This window comes from Vanacampus margaritifer, chromosome 12, assembly GCF_051991255.1.
Source record: "Vanacampus margaritifer isolate UIUO_Vmar chromosome 12, RoL_Vmar_1.0, whole genome shotgun sequence".
Lineage (NCBI taxonomy): Eukaryota > Metazoa > Chordata > Actinopteri > Syngnathiformes > Syngnathidae > Vanacampus > Vanacampus margaritifer.
The window spans coordinates 698,112-712,289 of record NC_135443.1 but is presented as its reverse complement, the minus strand read 5'-3'; the positions used below and the strand labels follow the sequence as shown (position 1 = coordinate 712,289).

General features: G+C 44.4%; 2 protein-coding genes across 9 annotated transcripts in view; one reads left to right on the top strand and one right to left on the bottom strand.

The window, feature by feature from the left end:
• Window positions 1-12,925, bottom strand: part of atrnl1a (attractin-like 1a) — a 90,422-nt gene extending 77,497 nt beyond the window's left edge. The window contains exons 1-10 of one of the 6 annotated variants that reach the window (XR_013296089.1): window positions 12,110-12,919; window positions 9,423-9,506; window positions 9,043-9,156; window positions 8,467-8,595; window positions 7,443-7,633; window positions 6,970-7,150; window positions 6,810-6,897; window positions 6,481-6,727; window positions 4,312-4,495; window positions 2,261-2,415 (exon numbers count right to left, since the gene is read on the bottom strand). Coding sequence is in view for 5 of the 6 variants with exons in the window: in XM_077581251.1 (XP_077437377.1) it covers window positions 2,261-2,415; window positions 4,312-4,495; window positions 6,481-6,727; window positions 6,810-6,897; window positions 6,970-7,150; window positions 7,443-7,633; window positions 8,467-8,595; window positions 9,043-9,156; window positions 9,423-9,506; window positions 12,110-12,291 (1,555 nt within the window). In the remaining variant the exon portion in view is untranslated. Of the gene's footprint in view, window positions 1-2,260; window positions 2,416-4,311; window positions 4,496-6,480; window positions 6,728-6,809; window positions 6,898-6,969; window positions 7,151-7,442; window positions 7,634-8,466; window positions 8,596-9,042; window positions 9,157-9,422; window positions 9,507-12,109 lie in introns of all 6 variants that reach the window. The other 5 variants (XM_077581251.1, XM_077581249.1, XM_077581248.1 and 2 more) reach the window with 5 other exon arrangements.
• LOC144061124 (protein kinase C epsilon type-like) overlaps window positions 10,873-14,178 on the top strand; it is a 28,002-nt gene continuing 24,696 nt past the window's right edge. Inside the window, exons 1-3 of one of the 3 annotated variants that reach the window (XM_077581254.1) lie at window positions 10,873-11,138; window positions 11,210-11,364; window positions 12,960-13,030. The gene's annotated coding sequence lies outside the window, so the exon portion shown is untranslated. Of the gene's footprint in view, window positions 11,139-11,178; window positions 11,365-12,265; window positions 12,674-12,959; window positions 13,031-14,178 lie in introns of those variants that run through there. The other 2 variants (XM_077581255.1, XM_077581256.1) reach the window with 2 other exon arrangements.

Here is a 14,178-nt window from a genome sequence, read left to right as displayed (position 1 = left end):
GATCGAAGCAGGCAGGCGTGCCGGCTGATTGGCGGTTTGATCTGATCCGCTCTAATAGAGGCCTTGATGGGGGCGGGGGAAGGGTGGGGGGAAGGGTGTGGGGGGGGGGGGTCTTGTCTGCTACGAAGATGAAGTATATTCCAGTATATTCCCGCACTGTCTTCTAAACGAGCTCTCACCTCCAGACAGCGAGGGTCGCGTTTTTAATCAAAAGCTATGCCGCCGCCAAATCTAATTTGAATATGTGGGCGTGGCCAAGGTGAGTGGGAAGAGGAGGTGTGGGGCAGGCAGGGGGGGGTGGCTGCAGAAGAGGGAAACCAGTGAGGCCCGCTTTGCAGCAGCAATGTTGTGCCGGCATTCCAATCAAAGCCTTACAAGACCGCCAGGTTGATGCTAATCGTTAGCCTCTCTATGGCTTTCTGCATTGTTTGTTAGCCTTAAGCTAAGGAGACCAACGCTACAGTATGCGGTCGCTTTAAATACACAAGATGATTGTAACTGACCAAATAATGCAGCCGTTCAGCCCTGTAATTAAGCTAAATGGCAAAATAGCAGTTTTACCCCCCCAAAAAATATCCCTCCTCCTTTTGTAGTTTATCACTATAGCAGTAATGTTTATTTGTTTATTGGAGAGGATAAAGAACATACGCTCAGGAGTATTTTTATGTGTGTTTCCAATTGGACATTAGCATTAAGGCAGCGGAGGTAGTGAGGTTGTTTGAAATGCACAATTCTCTTTGTCTTATCGTTTCATATTTGTGATGATAAACTTGAACCGAGAATGCTAACAAACATCGAGAAGATTTTGGGGGAGAATTCATTGAAATGTATCGAGAATTCGGTTGTCTGAAAGTGAGCAATCGCTTTCAACACAACGAGCAAGACGAGTGTCGGGTGTTAACCTGTCGCAGATTTCCATTCTCCCCTTTCACACCGAGTGTGGTCTCGCCTGATGCTGGATGAGGGTACGAATTCCACTTGCATCTGCCGCCGCCACTGGCATGTACACGAAGGCGACGCCTCCGGAATATTAAGCGGACGATTGGAAAGTCAAAAAACAAAAAAACAACCTTAAGACAGCTCATGTCACGGAGAAAAAAAAGTGAGTGTCGGCTGTTACGCATGAAAGAATCTTCATCATCATCATCATCATCATCATCGGGTACGTCAGCATCTGCTGTGATTCTCGCCTGCTGCATGAAAACGACGAGCAATGCGGCGGCAAAGCGGATTAAAGCGAGAGGCGGCAAACGGATGGAGGAGACACTTCAGGAGAGAGAAAATAAAGACGACAATAACAACACGCAAAGAAAAGTACAGCGGACACCAAAAGGTAAAGGAAAAGCAATAAAGCTTTCGTGGCGTCTTTATGAAGTTGCGAGCCAACGACTTTGTTTTTTCTATTTTTTCTTTTTTTTTTGCGCCGTCAACAGCAGCCGTAAAGGCGCCGTTTTACGCGCCCCGGCGGTGCCGCGTGATCGTCCCTCGTCTTTATGAATATGATCATTTATTCATTAGCGCTCGGATGTGCACATCTCAACAACACCTTCAGCCACCAACAAGGGACGGAACCGCGCTTGCGTGTAAGGGGCTTGCCAAGGTAAACGCACCCTTCGTGTTGAAAGCAATTGTTGCCATCACAGCAGATGGCAACGGTGGCTCATTTTCACATTCCAAGATGCGGTGTTGCAGTCGTGGCAAGTTCTCTGCGTGAAAGGTACGGATGAATAAAATCCACATCTCTTGTGCCACAACTGAAAGACTTGTAACGGGTTTTCCTTGCAAATATGTCGACATGAACTGTTTGCTTTCGTTTTCATGATCTATTCGTGCCAAGTTTGATAGTGAAAAGCTAACATTTGTTCTTGAACTTGCAAGCGGCTCATTTTGGCCCACAACATAACAGAAGGCCAAGAAAGTCAACTGTCGCTATCATGCAACTATTATGATGGTCTCATCTTATTTCCTAACCCGGTGGTGCCGTGTCTGTGTGAAAGTGAACATAGTGAGTTAGCTTGCGTGGAAAACATCGTAGTTTGTATCACGTGCACGTGTGTGAAAATATTTGGTACGATTTGGCACACATTCGTTTCAACGAGCAACTTGCCATGAAATATATCTTTTTTATTTCTGTCCACCAGATGGAGCTGTTTTTTCTTATTCAAGTAGCAACACTGTCGCTTCCTTTCTTCGTTCTGCGCGTCGATGATGAAACGTGCGTCGCCACTCTGTGCGTGCGTGCGTGCGCAGGTGCACGTACCTATATCGTAGGCCCGGAAGTCGGCGGAGAAGCATTTGGCGCCATTGCTGAGCGTCGTGTCGTTGTGCGTGTTTCCGCCAAACACCAGCAGGGTCCCGCTCAGCATCACGGCCGAGTGCAGCGACCTCGCCAGGCCGCTTTCACGCAGGATCAACCTACACACACGCACACACACACAAGAGAGTTGACGTAAGTGTGTGTGTGTGTCCATGTTACTAATAGCGTGTGTCTGGATGCGTTTCCTCCCGTGGTGGTCGCTCGCTCGCTCGGTCGCTCGGTCATCCGTCAACCCCCCCGCCCTCCCGGACCCCGTGACAACTGTTCTTTAGCAACACACACGCACGCTTTCATGGCCACACACTCTCAAGATGAACCCGGTCGGGGGTCGCGGTGGGCTCCGTGACCCGCTGGCTGTTGGTGGGACGCCAGCTGCGTGGTCTTCATTAACAGAGACAAATGTGAGCTTCCACCAGACCCGACGCGTCAGCAAAAAAGTGCTTAAGGGCTCGTTCAGGCCCTTCAAAATTGGAAGGACATCATTTTTCGTGATTATTATTGTTATTCTATTCATTTTTAGGAACAAGAGCATTGAATCAAAGCGCAAGATATCGCACGAGCGTCAATAGATTTTGGTGCACGCGTTTTGCTGTTTTTGCAGCTCAAACGACAGCAAAAATAAAGAAATTCACAAAATGAAAATGTCACGATGTGGCAAGTTTTGGTTCCACGAGAGAGCAAAGAAGTCGATGTTGACGATGCTCAATCCACTGAAAGAGCTCAAATTAAATATTGTGTTTTTCTTTGGCTTTGTCGCCGCAAACAGGCAGCACGAAGATGCGGAAAAACGCAAAGTAAGAAACGACGTACTCGCTCTTCTTTCCGCGACGTGAAAAGCAAGAAGCTCTCAAAGTCCGTTTTTTTTTTTTACAATGGAATTTACTGCAACCAATTCACAACAACAACAACAAAAACACTCGGCAATGGAGAATATTGTGACCTCCCACTTTGTCCATTTAGAAAAGCTGTCCCAATGTGGAAAACAAACGCCGGTCAGGGAATTCCAACCATGCACGGAGACACCTGACTCCAACTTTCCATACAGGAAATTCATACCCGTGTGTGTGTGTGTGTGTGCGTGTGTGTGTGTGCGTATGTCACAGAGGTCAGGCCCTCTCATTTAGCACATTTTTTTAAATCATTAATCAACCTTGTCAATGTGTTGTTTTAAAAACTACAAATTATTATTTGCAAATAATTTATTTATATATACTGTATATATATATACACATATATTTTTTTATTTGCAGTAAATCAAATTAAATATAAAAAATATATATTCATTACATATAACAAACATAATATTGGTGTTTTATTTTTATGTATTCATAATTTCTATTATTATTTTTTTTATAACAGGCCAAATCACATTTTGAGTAACTATTGTTCATTATCATCATCTTTTGCCTTTGCAAAATAAAATGCAAAATTTAAATAAGTACTTTAAAAATAACTATTTTATTTGCATGTTAAATTATGACTTTTTTGTGTGTGAAGGTCAAAACAAAACAAAAATGGAAATGAAACTTCAGCTTTGAGTAATAATTTGTTCCGCGACCTTTGCTCGTAAATCAAATCCTATTTTGCCATTGAAATGAATGGATTTGCATTCCACACTCCTAAATAAACCCCCAAACAAAAAAATGGCTTATAAAGTAGCATGCTAGAAAATAAAAACAGTCATTAGTGACATAAATAAATACAGTAGAATTCAACCGTTTTTGCCATTTTGTGCTACAATTCAATGGACAGTGTGCTGCTCCTTCTAGTGCGGCCACCTGGGGGCAGTCTAACAGTGACACGAGTGTAAAATGCACATGGGGGCAGCTCCCAGTCCTCAGAGTGGCAGTAACATTAGTCGTTCTTCACAGAGGATAAAGAATACATGCATGTAAAAAAATATTGACAAATATCAAACATTCCCAATCATTTTGTCATTTGTTTTACAGCAAATCAAAATGACGGGTCAACGTGCTTGCGGAGGCGACGCTCACCACGTTGCGGTCGTGACGCGGTAGCGGTACATGTGGTCCACCAGGCCGTGCTTGCCGTTTGCCAGCGCCTTGTAGCCGCCGTGCACAAAGACGGCGCCGCTGGCATGATGGTACGCGCTGCTGTGGCCGTGACCGCCTTGCACCGCCGCGCCGCCGGTGGACACGGCACGCCACGAGTTGGACCCTACAAACGCACAAAATGGAACACTTCCTGCTCACTTTGTTTGTGTGACAAAAATGTTCAAATCAATTCAAGCTGCAAGGAAGCGGAAGCAGCTCTTAAAATGTGCCTTTTCCTGATGGAGTTGTGCCGTCTTGACGTTCCTACTCCTGCTGAAGAAAACCAAAGCGCTTTTTCGTTGGCTTTTCGCAGCCAAATTGGCCACGCGATGGTGCGCAATGGCGCAAAGTACGATGCAATGCGCTCGCTCTTTTTTTCACAACGTGACAAGGAAGTAGCTTTTAAAATGTACATTTTCCCATTGGACTTTTGCTGTGTTTTGCAATCCTCAATATTCCTACGGATGAAGTTCAAATACAGTAAATATTTCGCTTTTAAAAAAAGCTTGCAGCTAGATAGCTGCAAAATGTCCGAACCCTAAACCTGAAGAGAATTTAAGAGATGACAATTAAAAGAAGGATAAAGCGATGACTCAGCGCAGGTACGAGAAGCGACGACGGGGAAGAAAAAAAGAAGGTCAACGCTGCCTACTTCGCTCAGGCAACTAATTGACGTCGACTGGAGGATGAGGATGAAGGAAGGGGTCACGAGCTGCATGGGGGGAGGGGGGGGGTGTGACCGACTGTGGGTCAGCCAGATGAGAAGAAGAAAAAATATGACAGGGAGGACCACTCATTCATCTTGTCTTCTAGCAGCCTAATGACCAATTTTCCGTGTGTATGCGTGTGCGTGTGCGCGCCAGCTGACTTTGCGCAAGCCAACGCTGCCCTCTACTGGCTAAACTGGCAACACACAATCAAAACGTATGTGCAAAAACATCAATATTCATGAAATGTTTTACTGGCTTTTATTGTCTCTTATTGTTAGTAATTAGCAATGATAAACAAAACAAAATAAACATTTATAGAATGTAAAGTTCTTAATGTTCAAAGGCTAAAAGTAAATAAATAATTTACTGATAAAGACAGTCTACGAACTGGAATTGTTTTGACTGATGTGGTCACTGTCTGATTACGAATGTTACCTCAGTTTACCTTAGTTTGTTTGTTTTTAAGACAAAAAAAAAATGGTTGTGCTTTACCTTGACTAGTTTCGGCGACGACTGCCGCCTTCCTCAGAAGCCCTTCTGGCGGCAGTCGTCCCCGAAAATACTTTTGAAGACTATTTGTCTTAAACAAGAAAAAACACAGGACGATATAGATTTATAGACGAGATGATTTTTTTTAGCCAGCTACGACAGTTTACTTTCTGGAGTCACATTGATGTTGTGCAAATGGACTTACTATATTATTAGTCTACATACTAACATTGTGACGTTCTACTTATCGATGTGGTCACAGTGCGATTACAAATTTTGCCAACCCACTGATGTGATCATCTACTTACTGATGTTTTCACGCTGTATTTACGAACGTCAACTTATTGGTGTCGTTTGAGTCTCCTTGCTAGCAGCGCCACTTGTCTGCTTATTGATATCGTCACCAGAGGTGGCAAATCCAGTTTTAGAAAATAAAAACCCTGCCACCGTTTGGCTTTAGCCCCTGATGCTAGCTAGCTAGCTAGCTCCCTAGCAGGTAAACGTGCACCATGGGAGCTAGCTAGGGAGCTAGCTAGATAGCGCCTGGGAATAAAAACCCTGCCACAGTTTGGCTTTAGCCCCTAATGCTAGCTAGCTCCCTAGCAGGTAAACGAGCACCATGAGAGCTAGCTAGGGAGCTAGCTAGCTAGCACCTGGGGCTAAAGACAAACTGTGGCAGGGTTTTTACTTTCTGGACTTGGATTTGCCACCTCTGCTCGTCACTGTCTAACTGCTGCTTCTTGTATCTTCAATATCTATGAACTGAGATTGTCACTGTCTACTTACTGGTGCTGTCACCGTCTATTTTCTGGAGTTATTACAGGTAACTGAGTCTTCTTCCTAGGGCGATTACGATTTCCTTACAGGAGTCGTCAATTTCTACCGACTGGTGTGACGACCGTCTACTCACCGAAGTTGTACTCCAGAACTTTGCTGGCAAAGCCGTAGACGGGCGAGTATCCGAAGAAGACCAGCATGACCGGCTGGCCCGCCGCCAGGTGCACCACGTGGGCCGTGTGGCCCTCCAGGCCGTAGGGAGCGGGCGCGACCGGCGTCCTCCACGACCAGGTGCGTCGGGGGATGTTAAACACCCACAGCTCGTCTGTGACGTTGCCCGGACCCGACTCCAGCTTCCCGCCAAACATGTACATGTCATCCTACGCGACACCACAATCACAACTTTTTTCTTCACAATGCTTTTGATACATAAAATGTCCAATTTCAAAGAAATCCTCTCACCTGGTAGAGCGCCAGCGAGTGTCCATATCTGAAGTCAGGACCCCCACTTGTGGGAACCACGTCCCACGTGCTGCTCTCCAGGTCGTACCTGAGGCAGGGCAAGCAAAGAAAAATGCGGTTGAAAATTGCAAATGGTGAGCAGCTGACAATTTGAGCTTACTTGAGGACCGTGTGGTAGTTGGAGTAGTTGAAGGAGTAGCCGCCCACCACCCACATCAGCCCAGCGTGCACCACAGCCTGGTGGGACGCCCGACCCAGAGATGGCGAGGACGATGACGGTTTGACGTTGGGCGGCGACCAGAAGGCCTCCGCGGATGGGACGGGTAGAGAACAGTCAGGACCTGAACACACACGCACAAATAAAATAAAAATTAAACAAAATCATACTTGATTTAATTTGGGAGGAAAAAAGGTCAATGTTAGCATTTTGAGGGAAGAGCCTTTGTTGCGATTTATGTTGTTGTCCAGAAGAGGGCAGTATCGTACTATTTTTATATCAGAAGCAGCAATTTGTCAACATTTTGCCATAAGTGTCATTTGTCACATAAATATGAAACCCGATAGTGGGAAATGTGCGTGGGAACCAGTTCCAACTGTCCCACTCCCGCAGATTAATGATGAGGATTTGGTGACCTTGCCAGCCATCCTTGCAGACGCAGAGTTTCTCGCCGGTCAGGTCGCAATATCCTCGGTCGGGGCTGCCGCAGCCATGTCGGCAGTAGGGCACGCGGCAGGCGTCGCCCTTCCAGGAGTGGTCGCACTCGCAGAAAAGGTCCGAGCCGCAGCGGCCGTGCGACGAGCAGTTGTTGGGACACGAGTTCACCCTGGCACGCACGCAAAACGCAAACGTCAGCATCCGCTTCTTCTTCCAACACAAACTCATACAAGCACATATACATATAAAACATTTTTTTTTTTTTTTTAGCTAAAGTATATTTACTCTAAGGATGGAGATTCAAAAAAATCTATGCTTATTTAATGGCATTTTCATAGATTTATTGGAATTTATATAATTAATTAATTGCATATTCATTTTATGGCATTTTTGTTCAACAGAATTTTCACTTATTTAATGATGTTTTTAACAAAACCCTTTTTTTTTATCTTACATTTCATTTAGATAATCAATTTTTATTAAATAATAATGTGCATTTATTTAAATGTTTAAAAATTATATATTTAATGGAATTTTATTGTTTTCATTTTATTTTTACTTACGTAATCATTTTTTTATTAAATATTCTTTTATTTTTACGTTTTATTATACAATGTAAGGATTATTTATTCAATAATGTGCCTTTGTTTAAACGATGACGAAAATATTTTACGCCATTATATTTCTTGTAATTTGCTTATTTATTTATAAATTTATTATAAGTTTATTTGTAAATCGATATATTAATTTATTGATGTATTCATTGATTCATATTCATTATATTTATTTACTTATTCAACAGAATGTGATTTATTTATTTTTACATGACATTTTTGTATTGATTGAATGCATTTTTTCATTTTTGATCATTCATCAATTTAATACAATTCATCATTTTTTTATGAATCTATTAAATTTCCTTGAATGCCGTTGAATCATCTATCAACCAATGACGGCAGTGAATGGTGTTCACGTGTTGCGTTTGCGTGTGCGCGCGCTTACGAGTATGAGACGGTGAAGCCGGTCAGGTTGTACGCGGCGTCGCTGAAGAAATGCAGCAGAGCGTAGCCGGACGTGGTGACCACCTCCGGCACCGTCTCGTTGCCGCCCCAATCGGGAACCACCAAACCGCTGACAGAAAGACCACAAATTTGGATTGCTAGCTGGTTTACAAACGAAAAGATGCATGAAAATTTAAGACCACATTTAGAATGCAGTTAAGCAGTTTTCTTATTATTATTGCTTCCATCCATTTTCTTCAATCTCAGTGGGCAGCCATTTTGTCCTGTAGCGCCCCCTACCGTTGTTGCGGCTGTTCTGTTTTCTGGCCATTGGCCATGTAATCATCTTTATCCTCTGCGAAGAATGACTCCCCTTGAAGAAGATTCCTTTCGATGGCCTGGTCTTATGCATGCTTATTTGTGTATTATACTGCCCCCTGGTGGTGTCATTCTTCTATTTCATGATGTCTTTACTGTGTTTTAATTACGTACGCCACTGTAGAGTGCAATTTCCCCCTCAATGAACAAATGGCGGCCCCTCCCAAGTTGTTGTGGCTGGCGGCCGGTCAGGACTCACCTGAAGGCGGCGACGAGTGGCGCGTAGACGGAGTCGCCGTCGTACACGTACATGTGATCCCAGCTGCACTCGGTGGCCAAGTGGCTGAAGCGCAGACGCAGAATTGCGTTGGGACTGCAAGACGCGCACACACAAAGAAAAAAGAAACTCACTTTCAGATTAGTCGCAATTTCGCACGAGGCATTTTCAAAAACAACAACTTTTGGAAAACAGGACTTCAAGTGCGACTGTTTATGAATGGGAGACATTTGCACTTATAAAAGCAAGGTAACAAACACAAAAAAACATTTCAGGCATCTTGATGTGATGAATGGAGTTCCTGTATACAAAAACGGATGCGTCCGTTTTTGTTGTTGCGCAACGTCACTGCTGCTACTTACAAGCCCTCAATGAGCCACGTGCACTTGGTCTTGTACTTGTAATTGGCGGGGCCGTCGGTGAGGGAACCCGACGGGTCGCTTAACCTGGAGACGGGAAAGAAGGCGTCGTGAGCAGCGGAAAATTCTTCATCGCAAGATGGATTTGCTGGAAGCAGACGATTGGACGCCATCGTCGACGTCACCCTGCCAAAATGTCATCTCAGGCGCAACATTTCAATCTTGTGGAGTAGCAGAAATCAGGGAACGCAAGGACACAAAACAGCTGTTGGGAACGTGAGCATCATCGGACTAACTCCAGCATTTGGCTTTTTCTTTGGCTTTTTTTTGCGCGGCTGCAAAAAGAAAAGGCTTTACACACAGGAAGTGACGTGAAGTTTAAAGCAACATATTGTGCGAGCACGCCTACAAATCGGGGGCCAAATCCAAAAATCGGCGTCGTGGCAACAATGGATGAGGATGCAGGTACGAGATGGATGCACGTCTGCGGATGCTAGAAGTGTGGCCTTGCACACACACACACAAAAAAAAGATGCAACACGGCACAAGATTAAGAGTGTGAGGAGAGCAGACTGCCGCACAGCAGGACACACACACACACACACACACACACACACACACACACACACACACACACACACACACTTTTGCCGTCGTTGATGATCTGATCACCGGCTCTGATCCAAGATTAGAAGACATGCTGATGATGATGATGAAAAACATGTTCTTCATCATTGTAGACCAAAAAAAATGATGAAAACAGAGCGGAGCCACGCTATTGGTTAGCGATTGATCGGGTCTGGGCCGGCCCACTTTAGCGTGTGGGAAGACGTATAGAATTGATTCCCATTGGAAATCATTAGAGGGGGAAACATCATTTTATAATAATTGGAAAAACAAAAACATAGATAAGACTTTTCAAATGGTGTTGTTTGAATGCATTCAGAGGACACGCGCACCGCGTTTGAGAGCCGGGACAACGGCTTGATTTTTCTCCATTTTGAAGACTCTTTTTTTTTTTTTATACTTGGCAATTTTGTTGCTCATTGGAATGTGGCAAAGTTGTTAGCAACACACTTCTCTGGGCTGTGCCACATTTGCAAGACGTTCATTTTGTCTTTACAAGGCTTTAACATGCTCAATTGTATTTTTTTTTTTTTTTGCGAGGGGTTCGGGTCATCTCGCTCAGCCCTTGTAAAAGTAAATCAAGTGTCGGGATGACATCACACAACGATGATGATTCATGTTGCACCGCCACCAATGCATCATCATCCTCATCATCATCATCGTGACAGGATTACCTCACACTGGACAGATGGCACGCACGCACACGGTCGATATAGAAACCCAGCAATGTTCCACAGTGCGGTGCCATCTTTGGTTCCCGGGCTGTGTCAACCGCACCAACGATTAATCACGCACACACACCATCAGATGACGACGGATGGCATGGACAAGCGCTCTGTTCGCTCTACAACGGCCACGTTTCGTCCTTGATGGCTTGCTTGCCTTCCACAAGCACGAACGCCAAAAACACACAAAAGGAAACGCACACCGATGGAGATCTTTGCACGCATGTGTGACCATTTACACAAATGCACGCGCTTTATTTTGTTTGTCTATCAGCGGGATTAAGTGGGAGATTTAAAGACGAGGTCAGGAAGGAAATAATCTGTCCCGGGTCAAACGGTGGCCAGCGGCAAACGCTTTTCAAAGCCGGTAACATCATTGACCTTTCGACATTCGCTACTTGAAGTCGCTTCGTTTGAATGTGAGCGCTTTCTTTCCAGATTGACGGACGGCGAGTACAAGGAGGAGAAAATCCCCATGGAAATGTTAAAGAGCTGCTCACTCTTTTTTAGCGGGAAAGTCACATTTGTGAAGACTTCAAGGCGAGGTGGCCTGGTCCTGTAAAAAATATTTCTCCTCACATGAAAAAACTAAAGTAAGTCCAGAAGGCAAATGCATACAAATACAATTTTATTTTGCGGCTTGTATTTTGAAAATGTGAAAAGTTTTGGGTTTAGGAATGAGCTGAAGAGTTTGAAGTTGGTCAAGAAATGTGGCTAATGAGACGGAATAAAAACGGTTACATTTGTTGCGTTATTTGAAAATTTGAATCCAATTGTAGCAATCAAAATCCTTCTCCAACCCATATCGAATGGGAGTCGGCACACATCTGCCACCCAAGAAAGTTCAGATGTTCTAGTGGGCTCTTCCTGAACAGCGTCGGCATTTCGTTATCAAGTTGTCAAGCAATTCATCCTGGTCTCAGGTAGGCCATAACCAGCATTATTATTTTGAATGCCATTTGAACAGGAGTGGCAAGACTATTTTCACTGCACTATAGACTGCAGTGTGTATGATTTGGTGCTTGTTTTGGCCTTGGCGGAGGTCTTCTCGCCACTGACCGTCTCAGTTTGTCTTTCTCCAAACGGCTTTGTCTGCGTCTGTGCTGCTCTTGTTCTTATTGTCCCAGTTGATACAATGTCATGTTTGTTGTCGTGACAAACACACGCGTCATGTACACGATCTGCGCCAGGCACCAACAGGTGACAATGACGTCACGTACGTAGAAACTCTGCAGCTAACGTTGACTCTTTTTTCCCCCCCACTTATTGCTGATTTTTGTAAAACAGTGAACCTCGACCAATTGGCATGTAAGTCAATAATTCATATTCGCAACTTACTTGAACCTGCCCTGGCAGTGTTGGCACTGCTCGCCCACCCATCCGTGGTGGCACACGCACGTGCCATCGACGCACCTGCCGCCGTGGCAGCCGCCGGCGCACCACGCGGAAGCTCCCGCGAGGAGAGCCAGCTGCGCCGCCGTGACGGTGACGACGAGCACGCGCAGCTGGAGGAGCTTCATGGCGGCGGGCTGGCAGTCAGTCCGTCGCTCACGCTTTACCTGGCCCCGCCCTCACCTGCTCCAAGGCGGGAAAGATGCAAACATGGCGTCCTCCTCCAAAACGCTGGTTTCCATCCGCTAATGCTGTCGTCCAGGAAGTAGACCGGTCCGGTGCTGGCTAGCCGGAAGTCCTCCCTCTCCTCTGCTGTCCTCTCGCCGGCGGCGGTGTCTGTCTTCCGGGATGATGCGGCAGGAGGAGACCCCGCTGTGCCGAGCCGAGCCGAGCCGAGCCGGGCGTTCAGCAGCTCTGTGACTGGGGGGGGGGGATAAACTTCTGGCAACAAGCCCCGCGCACGAGCAGCGCGACCACGCTGATTAAAGGGACGCGGAACCAGCTTAGCAAGTCAGTCGGACTCGAGTAGCGCACACACAAAACAAGAATTGTGTGGAGCCGCTCAGGAAACATGACATACACATGAAAGCAAAATTTAGCCAAATAAAAAAGCATAGCATAGGCCTACACTGCTGATAGATGTAAACAAAAGAATTAATGCGGCAAACGGTTCTTTTAAAGTGCTTTAAAAAAAAAAAAAAAAAAGTTTAGTTGAGTAAACACAGTGTTGTGATTAATATTGTATTTGTGGAATATGAATGAAGCAGCAAAATTCACTTGTTTTCATCCATTTCAGGGGGCGGCCATTTGGCCACTTGCTGTCGCTGGAAAATGACATCACGGTGCCTAATGCTGCATTCGAGGAAGGTAGGAAGTCGCAGGCGTCCGATATGGATTGTATCGGTTCCGAGGGAAATGTGATTCCAAATGCTTGTTGCGATTCATGCAGTCGTCACATGTAGGCTATGGTAAAGTTACTCATTTTGAATAGCAATATTGATGTCATAATAAATACATGATATATCTTTGTAACGGTGTCAATTGAAATAAATTGCAATTCAAATGACAAGGTTTGTGTGATCACACAAATAAAACATCAAGCGTAATTTGAAATCAAAGTTGGACGATCACAGCACTTCCAAAGTGATGAAAGTTTTGAATCCAGCGTTTCATCTTTGCCGCTTTCGTTTGCGACGATTGAAGCATTGAGGAACTTTTGAACCAACCGGATGCTCAACTTCAACTACCCGAGCTGTCTGACTGTTTTCTTTGAATCTTCTGCAAAACACACCCCAATGTGCCGTTTTGGGACACGACGGCAAGATTCGAATCTGCAAAATCTCCCAACTTCCTGCTTGCTTAGGGTTCATGTATTCAAAGCAGACTTGGATGAACTCGGTTGTTATGAGATAAGGAGATCCTATTGTGAAAGCAAATGTTCAATGTATAAAATGACATTGATTTTTTTCTTCTTTTTTTTTGCTCTATTTTTCATACTAACGCTGCAGAATTAAGTTCATTTTATGTTGATTCTTTCTTTTTATTGTAACAGTAATAAACATGAAGTGACCTTTAATTAATTGAAATCAAAGTTCTTTGGCTTGTTGGTGGATGAAAATATACATCAACTGCTAGGAAAAGATGCCCTCTGCTGTTCTAAGACTGTCAGTACAAGATACCAGACAATATTCCATTTTTAGCTGTCAGATCACGAGGAGCTAATAATTAAGTCACGATATAGAAAAAACATGTTTTTGTTTTTCACTTTACAATTTAAAGCAGAGTCTTAATACAATGCCTGAAAATACTCTTAGGATAAAGGCACTTGTTTTTATCGTTATAATTTAACTTATTTTTAAAATTATTATTCCATGAAGACGACTTGACTTGACCAGTTTTTTATGTGCTGAAACAGCCAAGCTTGAAGTCCTCCATTTTCTAAATGTTATTAAGGATTTAAAAATGTAGGCATAACGCTGAAGACCAAAATGTGTAACGCTCGAGGCATAAAATGT